The sequence below is a fragment of the Bos javanicus genome, chromosome 17, assembly GCF_032452875.1.
Source record: "Bos javanicus breed banteng chromosome 17, ARS-OSU_banteng_1.0, whole genome shotgun sequence".
NCBI lineage: Eukaryota > Metazoa > Chordata > Mammalia > Artiodactyla > Bovidae > Bos > Bos javanicus.
The window spans coordinates 71,496,827-71,508,924 of NC_083884.1; the positions used below are offsets into that span (position 1 = coordinate 71,496,827).

The 12,098-nt window shown below is 53.0% G+C and overlaps 1 protein-coding gene across 4 annotated transcripts; it reads left to right on the plus strand.

Moving 5' to 3' along the window:
• The first annotated feature begins 2,573 nt into the window (after positions 1-2,573).
• LOC133229154 (glutathione S-transferase theta-1) lies at positions 2,574-10,437 on the plus strand. Of its 4 annotated transcripts, XM_061385513.1 has the most exons (6): positions 2,574-2,947; positions 3,568-3,614; positions 5,163-5,250; positions 6,391-6,541; positions 9,621-9,797; positions 9,981-10,437. In XM_061385513.1, exons 1-6 carry the CDS (start codon positions 2,589-2,591, stop codon positions 10,173-10,175), a joined length of 1,017 nt encoding a protein of 338 aa, XP_061241497.1. In that variant the 5' UTR covers positions 2,574-2,588; the 3' UTR covers positions 10,176-10,437. The 4 variants fall into 4 exon arrangements, with proteins under 4 accessions (XP_061241497.1, XP_061241499.1, XP_061241501.1 ...); XM_061385515.1 differs by lacking the exon at positions 9,621-9,797; XM_061385516.1 differs by lacking the exon at positions 3,568-3,614 and having other exon boundaries at positions 2,739-2,947.
• Positions 10,438-12,098: the final 1,661 nt, after the last annotated feature.

Here is a 12,098-nt window from a genome sequence, read left to right on the forward strand (position 1 = left end):
TCCCGTGGCTCCCGAGCCTGAGATGCGCCTGGGGCTGGGTGGCAGTCGTGAGTCCCCCCAGCTTCCAAAAAGAACTGGAAAATTAAAGGTTACTCGTGAGTAAACTGTCAGTGTGACAGCTGATGACTTTAGTGCTCCACTTTCACTAATGGATAGAATTACGAGATCGGAGATCCTGCAGGAAACGGAGGTTTGAACCACATTCTAACATTATAGGAGAACTTCCCTGGTGGCCCAGTGGCTAAGACTCCATTCTCCTGATTCAGGGAACCCAGGTTCAACCCCTGGTCAGGGAACTAGATCCCATGTGCCACAACTAAGAGTTTGCTTGCCCAAACTAAAGGCCCCACATGCCACAGGGAAGACTGGAGATCCCACTTGCCGCAACTAGGCAGTAAATGTTTATTTTGCTGCAGCCAAATAAATAAGATAGATAGCTGTTAAAAAATAACCCCATCGGCCTGCCGGCCACACACAGCACAGCACCCACAAATACCTGATCTTCTAAATGGCACATGCAGTATTTTCCAGGATAGACCCTGGGTGAGGTCATAAAATAAATCCCAAGAAATTTAAACTGATTGAAATCATATGATGTGTGTTTTCTGAACACAGTGGAATGCAATGAGAAATCAATAACAGAAGGAAAGCTAGGAAATGAAATACTTTTAAAAATGCATTTAAACAACCAATGAATCAAAGAAGAAATCACAAGGGAGAGTAGAAAGTACCTTAAAAAATTAAAAACACGACAGACCCAAACTTACGGGAGGCAGCAGAAACAGCTAAGAGGCCATTGTATAGCTGTGAACACATACAGATCTCACCCCACTCCAGTACTCTTGCCTGGAAAATCCCACGCACGGAGGAGCCTGGTGGGCTGCAGTCCATGGGGTCTCGAAGAGTCGGACACGGCTGAGCGACTTCACTTTCACTTTTCACTTTCATGCATTGGAGAAGGAAATGGCAACCCACTCCAGAGCTCTTGCCTGGAAAATCCCATGGACGGAGGAGGGGCCTGGTGGGCTGCCGTCTATGGGGTTGCACAGAGTCGGACACGTGTGAAGCGACTTGGCAGCAGCAGCATACAGATCTCAAATCAACAACCTAACTTACACCTGGAGGAAGTAGAAAAAGAAAGGCAAACTAAACCTATAGCCAACAGGAGAAAAGAAACAATAAAGATCTGAGTGGAGACAGAGGATAGAGGAGATCAGCGAATCCAAACAATTGGATTTTTGAAAAGGCTACTGTTCTCCGCAAGACCCTGGATCAAACCTCACTCACAGCATTCAGGCTGTGCTTTTCTCAATAGACAGTTACCATTTTTTTGTTGTTCCTGGTGAGAATCATTAAGAACTACTCAGCAAGTTGCACGTGTATCTCGCAGGCCTGTTAACTACAGTCACCACGCTGTGCGTTAGATCTCCATAACTTATGCGTCTTGGGTACTCAAAGCTTCCTACTCTCTAACCAGTGTGCTGCCATTCCCCCTCTCGCCCCAGCCCCTGGTAACCACCGTTCTAATCCCCGCTTGTAAGAGTCCCACCTTTTAAGATTCCACACAAGTAAGATCAGGCAGTATTTGTCTTTTTGTGTCTGACATTTCACTTAGCATAATAACCTCCAGGTCCATGCATGTTGTCGCTAACGACAAGATTTCCTTTCTTAAAGCTGAATACAAGAGTCCTCGATACGTGTGTGCTCACTCAGTCACGTCCGACTCTGTGCGACCCCATGGACTGCAGCCCGCCAGACTCCTCTGTCCTCGGGGATTCTCCAGGCAGGAATACTGGAGCGGGTTGCCATTTTCCTTGTCCACCTCAATACACGTCCGTGAATAATCTCTAGATTTTCTGGATCCACTCATCCCTTAACCGACACTTAGGTTGTTACCCTATCTTGGCTGCAGTGAACATGGGGTTGGAGATGTCTGTCTGTCTCTTGGAGATCCTGTTTTCATTTTCTTTGGATATATGCCCAGAAAGCTGGATCTTTCCCATCATTTTCAAAGATGGAGAAACAGAGGCCCAGAGGAGGAAGAAACACACTCAGGGAATGAGACGGAGGCACTGTGCTGGAGGCAGGAAGACCTGCTGTCAAACTCCAGGGGTGCGCTGGGGCAAGGGAGTGAGCGCTGAGGCTTTGCCTCTTGGTCGTATCAGTCCTGAGTGTTCACTGGAAGGACTGATGCTGAAGCTGAAACTCCAATACTTTGGCCACCTGATGCAAAGAGCTGACTCCTTGGAAAAGACCCTGATGCTGGGAAAGATTGAGGGCAGGAGGAGAAGGGGACGACAGGGGATGAGATGGTTGGATGGCATCACTGACTTGATGGACATGAGTTTGAGCAAGCTCCAGGAGTTGGTGATGGACAGGGAGGCCTGGCATGCTGCAGTCCATGGGGTCACAAAGAGTAGGACACGACTGAGCGACAGAACTTAGCTTGCTTCTTGATGGCGCCGGATCTCTGCAGCTTGGGGCCAAGATCGTGGATGCTGGAGTCAGACTTTCTGGACCCGTGATCCCTCTGGGCCTCGATTTCTTCATCCCTAAAGCAGGAACTTCTGACGCACGCCGCAGCCGGCATGAGTCTTGGCGAAGTTCTGCTCTGTAAGACGAACCTGGGCGTGACCGGCCCGCCTCCCCGAGGGGGACCTTCCGGAGCCCCCGCCCCGCAGGCCCTCCGGGCGCAGGCGATTGGACCCGAGCGAGCGGCCCGAGCGCCTATGGGGAGCAGCGCGTGGGGGGCGGGCCGAACGCCGCTGGTCGGTCGCGGCCCGGGGCCCTCTGAGTCCCGTGTGCCCTGCGTGGCGAGGCCGGTCCGCCCCCGCCATGGGCCTGGAGCTCTACCTGGACCTGCTGTCCCAACCCTGCCGCGCGATCTACATCTTCGCCAAGAAGAACCGCATCCCCTTCGAGCTGCGCACCGTGGACCTGCGCAAAGGTGGACGCCCGGCCGGGGTTTGGGGGACCGAGAGGTGGGGATGGGGAGGGGAGGTCAGGGGAGCCCCTCCCCGAGCCTCACCCGTCCTGCGGCCAGCCACCAGGAAGATCGGAGATTTGGGGATCCCCAGACTTGGCTGGGTCCCTGGAATGGACGACGAGGAGTGGGGGGCTCAGTTGAAGCAGAGTAAAAGAGCCGGGGGGCGGGGCGCATGAGGAATGCAGGAACCTGGCGAACAGGGCTACCACCAGGCATGGGCTCAGGGACTGGGTGAAGAGACAGGGGCAGGAGGAAAGGAATTTAGGGGGCTGCTTGGGGTGGGGCAGAGCGAGTCCCTCCATTGTGGCCCCAACTGCTGATGCTCTGGCCCTTGCTGCCCTGGGTCCCCTCCCCCTCCCCTCCCCCACCCCCGCTGGCCCCCTTACCGCCCCCCTCCCCCGCTTCCTTCCTCCTCCTGCTTTGCCTGCGCGCCTAGCTTATCCACTGTCTCACTGGTTCTCAGAAGGCGGCACCCGTTGTGGGGATACGGAGAGCAGGAGGGGGACTGCGGGGCGGTGGGCGGGGTGGGGGGCGGGCGTTGATGAGCCCTGCAGGCTGAGGGTTTGTTCTTTCTCTGGCAGATCCCCAGAGTCCCAAGGGCACAGCTGGCATGCCAGGGCAGCTGAGGGTAGGGAAGGCCGTGCTCCCGTGTTGCTAGTGCGGGGCGGGGGAGCGTGTGGGGGGTGCACAGAACAAGTCAGGCAACTCTGCAGGGCTGAGCCTTCCACCTAGCGCCCCCAGCTCGGTGAGGCTCGCCTGCCGTTCTGCCTTTGTGCCAGCCTGTCCTGAGGCCTGAATCGCCATCTCGTCCAGCCTCCTTGGGGGACTGGCCCCCAGGCTTGCCCAGCGGTCACCTCTGCTGAGTGTGGGGTAGGGGCAAGGGAGTGGGCACAAAGGGGCGTCCCAACCAGGCTGTCCCACAGAGGGTACTGTAGGAGGTGTGTTTCGCCAGGAGAGGAGGGGAGGGTCCTGGTGAAGGGACAGTCTGAAGGGTGGGGGGAAAGGGAGGAGAGAGGCTGGAGAGGTGAGGCCGTGGGGGACAGTGGATGGCTTTGAGCAGCTTTGCCTGCTCCTGGGTGCTGGGGAGCCCCTGAAAGCTGTTGAGCAGGGGCAGCAGTGATGACCCGTGCGCCCCAGAAGTTTCTCTCTGGCTGCATCTGAAGGGGCAGAAAACACTCCCTCGAGCTCAAGCAGAGATCAGGGTCCCAGGAGACTCTGGGCTGCACCTTTCCACAGAGCTTCAGTGGGACCCTAAGCATAGGGCCAACTCTGTCCCTGGTGCCCAGGGCGGAGTGAGCAAGGGGACACAGAGGGTCCAGGGGAAGTTGGCTGCAAGTAAGTGGACACCCCCTCATAGCTCAGTTGGTAAAGAATCCGCCTACAATGCAGGAGAGCCCGGTTCGATTCCTGGGTCAGGAAGATCCCCTGGAGAAGGGATAGGCTACGAACTCCAGTATTCTTGGACTTCCCTGGTGGCTCAGCTCATAAAGAATCCGCTTGCAATGCAGGAGACCTGGGTTCGAACCCTGGGTTGGGAAGATCCCTTGGAGAAGGGAAGCGCTACCCACTCCAGTATTCTGGCCTGGAGAATTCCATGGACTGTGTAGTCCATGGGGTCACAAAGAGTCGGACACGACTAAACGACTTTCACTTTCACTTTTCAAGTGGACGCTAGGAAGATGGCACTTGTCTGTGTTTGGGGATCTATCCTTAGGGTCCACAGGGAAAGTGGCATTGAAGGAAGCCAGAGTCCACTCAGGGGACCAGTCTCCCAGTCCCCGCAGCTGCAACACCCCCAGACCCCACGTGGGAGCCAGAGATGCTGGCGATGGTGAAAAGGCAGAGGGTGGGAGTCTGTGGGCCCGGGCAAGGACAGGCCCTGCCCTGGATGGAGCTCCTTAAGCTCTGTTTTAGGGGGGCTCCTAGTGGGGGAGGTTATGCCCACAGGAACTTGGCAAGGGGTGTCGAGCTCTCTTTTGTACCAGCTGGCAGAACCTCCCACTTCTCCCACAGTAACCCCCGCCAGCCTCTCCCACACCAAGAGCGGCCGGGGGCTGGAGACGAGCCACGACATTGCGGTTGGGGCCTTTTGAGGGGGTGGGTACAACAGGTGGGCATAGCCAGGCAGGGCGGGGCATTTTCCTCCCCACCACCCACCACGCTGGGCTCTCTGCAGGCCAGCACCTCAGCGATGCCTTTGCCCAGGTGAACCCCCTGCAGAAGGTGCCAGTCTTGAAGGACGGGGACTTCATCTTGACCGAGAGGTAACTGGGACCCTGGGGTTGCTGGCAGACCCCGCTGGAACCATCTCGTCTCTCCGAGGTGAAGGGCCCTCAGTCCAATATCCCGCAGAGAGTCAGGGCTGGACCCCTAGCTCCTGCCTGCCCACAGTTCCAGTTCACGGGACGACTGGAAAAGCAAGCATCTTACTAGTCATGTGGTGGTTGGTGAGGGGTCCCCAGGCCAAACTTGTACTGAGATCTCCTGGTGGCCCCATCTCTGGACTGCCCGTCCCTGGGAGGACCACCAGACACATGGACGTTTGCCATCACAGCAGGGACCCTTGTCTTGCTCAGAACTCCCTTGCTGGGAACAAAAGGAGAAAAAAAAAAAAAAAAGTGAACTGTTTAGCTTGGTGTGGAAGCAGGATTCCCAGTAGGGAGCTTGGGCCAGGGGCAGATACAGAGGTTTTCTGCCCCTTTGGCTGGGGTGCCCAGCCCCTGGGGTACCCGAAGTTCCTGAAAGCCTTCCCAGTGGCCCCAAATTCCCACATTCACTGTCCTTCCTGGTCGGCCCTGCCATTCCAACACCAAGGCAGCCCGGCTAACCTAGGGCAGGAAGGGGGCTGCAGGAGGCTTGTCTGTCCCGCTGGTCCAAGATCCCACAGCTCCCATATCCTCCTGTGTTTCCAGCAGGATGCTTTAGGGAGAACAGAGGGACGACAGAGAACAAACGATGATGGGTTGGCAGGAAAGCCTTTTTGAAGCGTCAGGCCTCCTGGGGGTCTGAATGTGGGATGATGAGAGTGGACGCAGGCTGGAAAGAGTTGGAAGCAGCTGAGCTTCTGCAAGCCTCCGCTTTGGTGCTGACTCCTCCAGGAAGCTATCTCTGGTCCTCCCGTCAGAAACTGTGCTCCGAACTCTTGGCAGGACTCGCCGTGGAATTTAGCCCGGTGATAGAAGGAGCTTGCCTGTTAGCCTCAGGGAGACTCTCAGCTCAGCCTCCAAAGCCTGTGTGCCCTGAGCAAGTCCCATCCTTGTTCTAAAGCCTGGCTTCCTTGTCTGGAAACGGAGAAAATAGTTTGGTGTGTGGTCAGGAAGATTCAGGAAGGGACTCTGTATCAAGCCCCGGCTCAGTGGGCCCCCCGCCCCCTGCCCTCCAACATGTCCTCCCCTCGCCCACAGCGTGGCCATCCTGCTCTATCTGGCCCGCAAGTATAAGGTCCCCGACCACTGGTACCCTCAGGACCTGCAGGCCTGTGCCCGTGTGGACGAGTACCTGGCCTGGCAGCACACAGCCCTGCGGAGAAACTGCCTCCGAGCCCTGTGGCATAAGGTGAGGTGCTCTCCCTGGGGAGGGGGGGCGGTGAGGGCATCGCCCCATCAGGGCACGGGCAACCTCACATTCTTCCTTTCAGTGTAAGTAGCTTCTGTTGACCCGGCTTTGACTCCCCAGTTCTTTCATCTGTTTGCCCAAGCTGCCGTTAAGCCTGTCTAGTACATTCTTTGTATTTGAAATATGTGTTTTTCCAGTTCCAGAGATTCCATGTGGTTCTTTTTTAGAGTTTCCATTTCTCTGGTGAAATTCACCATCAGCTCACCCACTTGGTCTATCTTTTCTTCTAAATTCTTTAACATATTGATTCTTATAATAGTTACTTTAAAGTTTTTGTTAGCTAATTTCAGCCCCTGGCTTTTCTGTGGGTTAGTTTCTATTGGTTGTCTTTTACCATCTTGATTATGGGTCACGTTTTCCTCTCTTTTTTTCTTTTATATTTTGGCCACACCATGCAGCTTGTGGGATCTCAGTTCCCTGGCCAGGGATTGAACCTGGGCCACATCAGTGACGTCGAATCCTAACCGCTAGGTCACCAGGGAACACCCACATTTTCCTCTTTCTTTACATGTCTTATAATGTAAAGACATTACATTATAATTTCTCACTTTCTTCTTTCTTCTTAATCCTGATAATTTCTTACTGTGTGCTACGTATTCTATAAAGGAGAGTGGACACTGGATGCACAGTAAATCCTGACCCAGGGCTTGCTCTTTCTTCTGCCAAGCATCCTCAGTGGGAGGTTCGTCTCTTCCAGCTAGTCAGGATTGGGGCTGGAACGCGGCTTCAGTTACAGTTCCGTTCCGTTCAAGAAGTTTCAGAAACGTCTTGAGGGTGGAATCAGGTTGCTCATTTTCCTCCAGCAAGGATTTGGAATCTAAGCACCAACTGCAACCAAGAGATGGCCCTGCTTCTCAGCCCTGCTGAGAACCCCACATGGCTGCTCCATCAGAAAACTCCCAGACAGATGTCAGGCTTGCACCCTGACCTGCTTGGACCCCAGGGATGAACGTGGCTTACCTTGGGAGGGTTCATGCCCTCTGGAATTTAGCTCATTTTGTCCAGTGCTGCCCAAAAGTAAAGAGTGAGACACATATGTACTTGAAAATTTTCCAGTAGCCATAATTGAATATATTTAAAATATATTCAGTTGAATATATTTTACTAAACCCAATATACTCAGAGTATCAGTGGTATGATTTTGGCTAATAAACACATGAAAATATGTTCAGTATCACTAATCCTTAGGAAAATGCAAATTAAAACTATGATGAGGGGACCTCCCTGAGGTCCAGTGGTTAAGACTTTGCCATCCAGTGCAGGGGGTGAGTGCAGGTTCGATCTCTGGTTTGGGCACTAAGATCCCGTATGGCTTGCAGCCAAAAAACCAAAACGCAAAACAGAAGCATTATTGTAATAAATTCAATAAAGATTCTTTTTTAAATGACTATAATGAAATACCACTTCATCCTTACTGGGATGGCTGTTACAGAGAGAGAGATAGGTCAAGGATTGCTTGCTCGGTTGTGTCTGACTCTTTGTGACCCCATGGGCTGTAGCCCACCAGGCTCCTCCGTCCATGGGGTTCTCCAGGCTGGAGTGGGTTGCCATTCCCTCCTCCTTCCTGACTCAGGGTTGAACCTGTATATCTTGCATCTCTTGGATTAGCAGGTGGATTCTTTTACCACTGCATCACGTGGGAAGCCCAGATAGGTAGGTAGATAAGCAAAATAATAAGTGTTAGTGAGGATAACAAGACATCGAAACTCCCGTGTGCTGTTGATGGGAATGGTAAGGGGAATAGCTCCTGTGGACAACGCATGGTGGTTCCTCAAAAAAATTAAAAATACAATTGCCGTATGACCCAGCAAGTCCACTCCTGCGCGTATACCCCAAATAACTGAAAGCGGGATCTCAGAGGGATGCTTGTACCCACATTCACAGCAGCGTTACTCACAGTAGCCAGAATGCGGCGGCAGCAGCAGTGTGCATCCCAGGGACGCCTGAGTGCCCCTCAGGGCTTCCGCCCAAGTTTTCTGCTAGGAGTTTTACTCTTTCCGGTCTCAAGTTTAAGTCTTCAGTTCGTTTTGAGTTTATCTTTATGGTGTTAGGGAATGCTCTAATTTCATTTGTCCTCATGTAGCTGCCCAGTCCTCTCTGCACCACTGATGGAAGAGACTGTCTTTTCTCCCTTGTGTATTCTTGTGTCCTTTGTCGTGGATTACTTGGCTGGAAGCGTGTGGGTTTATTTCTGGGCTCGCTGTCCTTTCCATTGACCCGTGTCTGTTTCCTGGTGTGTATTTTACACTCACGGCATATTTCGTCTAAGACCAGTCATATTTTAAGAGCCCGGGAACCTCTCGTGGCTGGTGGTTTCCGTATCAGACAGGCAGGTTTAGGCTTTTTTCTTTCCTACTTTTTGTTCTTTCATTTTTCCTTTTTCTTTTAAAGTTCTGTATTCTTTGATGACTTGAAAAAAAAAAAAAACAAGGTTATTTTCTCTCTAGCGTCATCATGGCGGGTTTTTCGTGATGTTCCGTATTCTTCTCAGAGGTGCACGCCTCCTTTCTGAAATTGTATCTTTAATTTTGGGTCACCAGTTTCATTGTTGTGTCTTCTATCATTTTTGATATATATAAGAAAAGAAACATTAGGGAACAAAAATCAACAGGCCTCTTTGCTGCCCGTGTCCCTTCCTGAAGTCCGCCCCCCACTTCCTGTCCCCTGAGATCTGGTTCAAGTCCTTTCAGTTCATGATCTTCTACATTATTACATTTATGTGTAGCCCCAAAACAATGCTTTGCTTTGAGCGCTTACAATTTTATATAAACGCCCGCAGATCATCATGCAATGTGCGTTTTTCCACAGCGCTGCGGGTGGATCTAATGCATTTTTTTCTAACTACTCTATAGCATTTCCAGACATGAATAAATCAGAATTACTCTCTGATGGTCTTTTATAGTTAAAGACCTTACATTTATATTTAAGGACCTTTTACATTTAAAGTCTCAGGTGCTGCCCTGGAGGTCAGGTAGGAATGCCGGCCCCTAAGGCCCCACTCTGCCTGCCCGCCCATTAGGTGATGCTCCCTGTTTTCCTGGGTGAGCCGGTCTCTCCTGAGATGCTGGCGACCACGCTGGCAGAGTTGGACATGGCCCTGCAGGTGCTTGAGGGCAAGTTCCTCCAGGACAAAGCCTTTCTCACCGGGTCCCACATCTCTCTGGCTGACCTGGTAGCCATCACGGAGCTGATGCACGTGAGTGCTGTGGGTGGTGGTGGGGGTATGAGGCAGGGGGGTCCTGGGTGGCGCTGAAGTCCTGCTCACACCATGCCCCTGGCTGTGGGACCCTGTGGAGAAACCTTCTGGAGTTCAGTGGCCTCCAAACCAGGTTGGTGTTGCGATACGTGGTCACCCATCCCGTCCCCTCTCTCCCTACAGCCCGTGGGTGCCGGCTGCCAAGTCTTCAAAGGCCGACCCAAGCTGGCCGCGTGGCGCCAGCGCGTGGAGGCGGCGGTGGGGGAGGTCCTCTTCCAAGAGGCCCATGAGGTCATCCTGAAGGCCAAGGACTCTCAGCCTGCAGACCCCACCTTAAAGCAGAAGATGCTGCCCAAAGTGCTGGCCATGATCCAGTGAGCCAGGAAGCTTCGCCTCTGCTCTGCCCTTGGCAGTTCACAGAGCAACTTCATTTCCATTGTCCCTTGGGAGGCAGACCCGGAGAGCAGGCATGGCTTGCCTGCCTGAGTCCTCCGCTCCTGGGGCCAGGTTCCCACCCATCTGTCGCTGGGGCTGCAAAGCCACAAAGAGAATGGCACACACAGACCTTGTCTCCTTTCATCTGCGTTTTCTTTCCAGTCTGGGAAATAAACCTGGGCTCAGCCTGAGCCTTTGCTTCTAACTCTGAGGTGTGATTTATTTGACGTTCCATCTGTCCTGGCTGTTGGTTTTGGCCTCTCTTTGAAAGACAGCCAGCTTCGTAGGCCCGGTGGATTAGCTTTCCCCAGACTGGTTGTCCATGGTTAAATTAATGAACGCCCTGTCCTCCACTGGTTCTTCGACAAGGACGGTAGAGGCAGCAGGTCTCCACGTGTGTTGGCTGCAGAGCGTGGGCCGGTCATCCTTTCAGCACCAAGCACTGGGAATCACGAGTCCTGCACCCACCCTGAGGGGGCGGTGGGGAGGAGACATCAAACAGCAGCTCCCCCAGTCAGGACTCGGTCAAGTGGGGCCTGAATTGCCACACCTCAGAGTTGCAGAACCTGAACAAGAATGGAATGCTCAGATTGCATTTTAGAATAACATTCTGACTGGTGGTGGGGGTTGGACTGGAGGGTGGCCAGGGAGGAAGCAGGGAGATTGGATATCGCGGTAGTCTGGCCAAAGGTGAGTTATGGAGGAGGGCAGTCCCCTGGAGGGGGTGGAGAACATGGCCCCATCCAACCTGGAGAAAGTTCTCTCCTGATGGGATAGGTCCTTCTTAAACTGGGAGCCAGGGGCCCAGGAAGGCTAAGCTATTCTCAAGGTTTTGTTTTGTTTTGTTTTCCCCCAGTTGGGCTTTCTCTGAATCTTGGGTTTGGGAATAGGTTTTTTTTTTTTCTTTTTTTAAAAAAATTATTTAGTTATTTATTTGGCTGCCCTAGGTCTTAGTAGGTCTGCAATACAGGAGAGGTGGGCTCAATCCCCGGGTAAGGAAGATCCACTGGAGGAGGAAATGGCAACCCACTCCAGTATTCTTGTCAGGAAAATCCCATGGACAGAGGAGCCTCTCGGGCTGCAGTCCATGGGGTCTCAAAAAGTCAGACATGAGCAGCACAGGCACTCACGAGTCTTAATTGCAGCTTGTAAGATCTTTAGTTGTGGTATGTGGGATCTAGTTCTGTGATCAGGAATCCAACCTGGGTGCCCTGCCTAGAGAGCAAAGAGTCTTAGCCACTGGACCACCGGGGAAATCCCTGGAAGTGAAGTGAAGTGAAAGTCACTCAGTCGCGTCCAACTCTTTGCAACCCCATGGACTAGCCCATGGAATTTTCCTGGCGAGAATACTGGAGTGGGTAGCCTTTGCCTTCTCCAGGGGATCTTCCCAATCCAGGGATTGAAACCAGGTCTCCTGCACTGCAGGCAGATTCTTTACCAGCTGAGCCACAAGGGAAGCCTAAGAATACTGGAGTGGGTAGCCTATCCCTTTTCCAGGGGACCTTCCCAACCCAGGACTGAACTGGGTTAGGGTTAGGGCAGATTCTTTACCAACTGAGCTGTCAGGGAAGCCTGAAGTCCCTGGGGACATGGCTTTTTTCATCTGGGAGACTTGCTTAGAGGATGAAGGCATCACAGCCAAAGACCTCAGGAGCACCAGGCTTGAAGTTGGAAGGGTTTGGCCCTACAAAGGAAGTGGGAAGATTCTGGGCCCACCCGAAAACCTCATAGATCGTTTCACGAGGCTTCTGTTTTGCAGGAGGGAGGCGAAGATTAGCCGGGAGCGTAAAGAAGTTTGGTGAGGGGCGGCTTCTTGAGGTGGTGACCTGGTCTTTGCTGGACGCAGAGGACCACACGCCCTCCCCC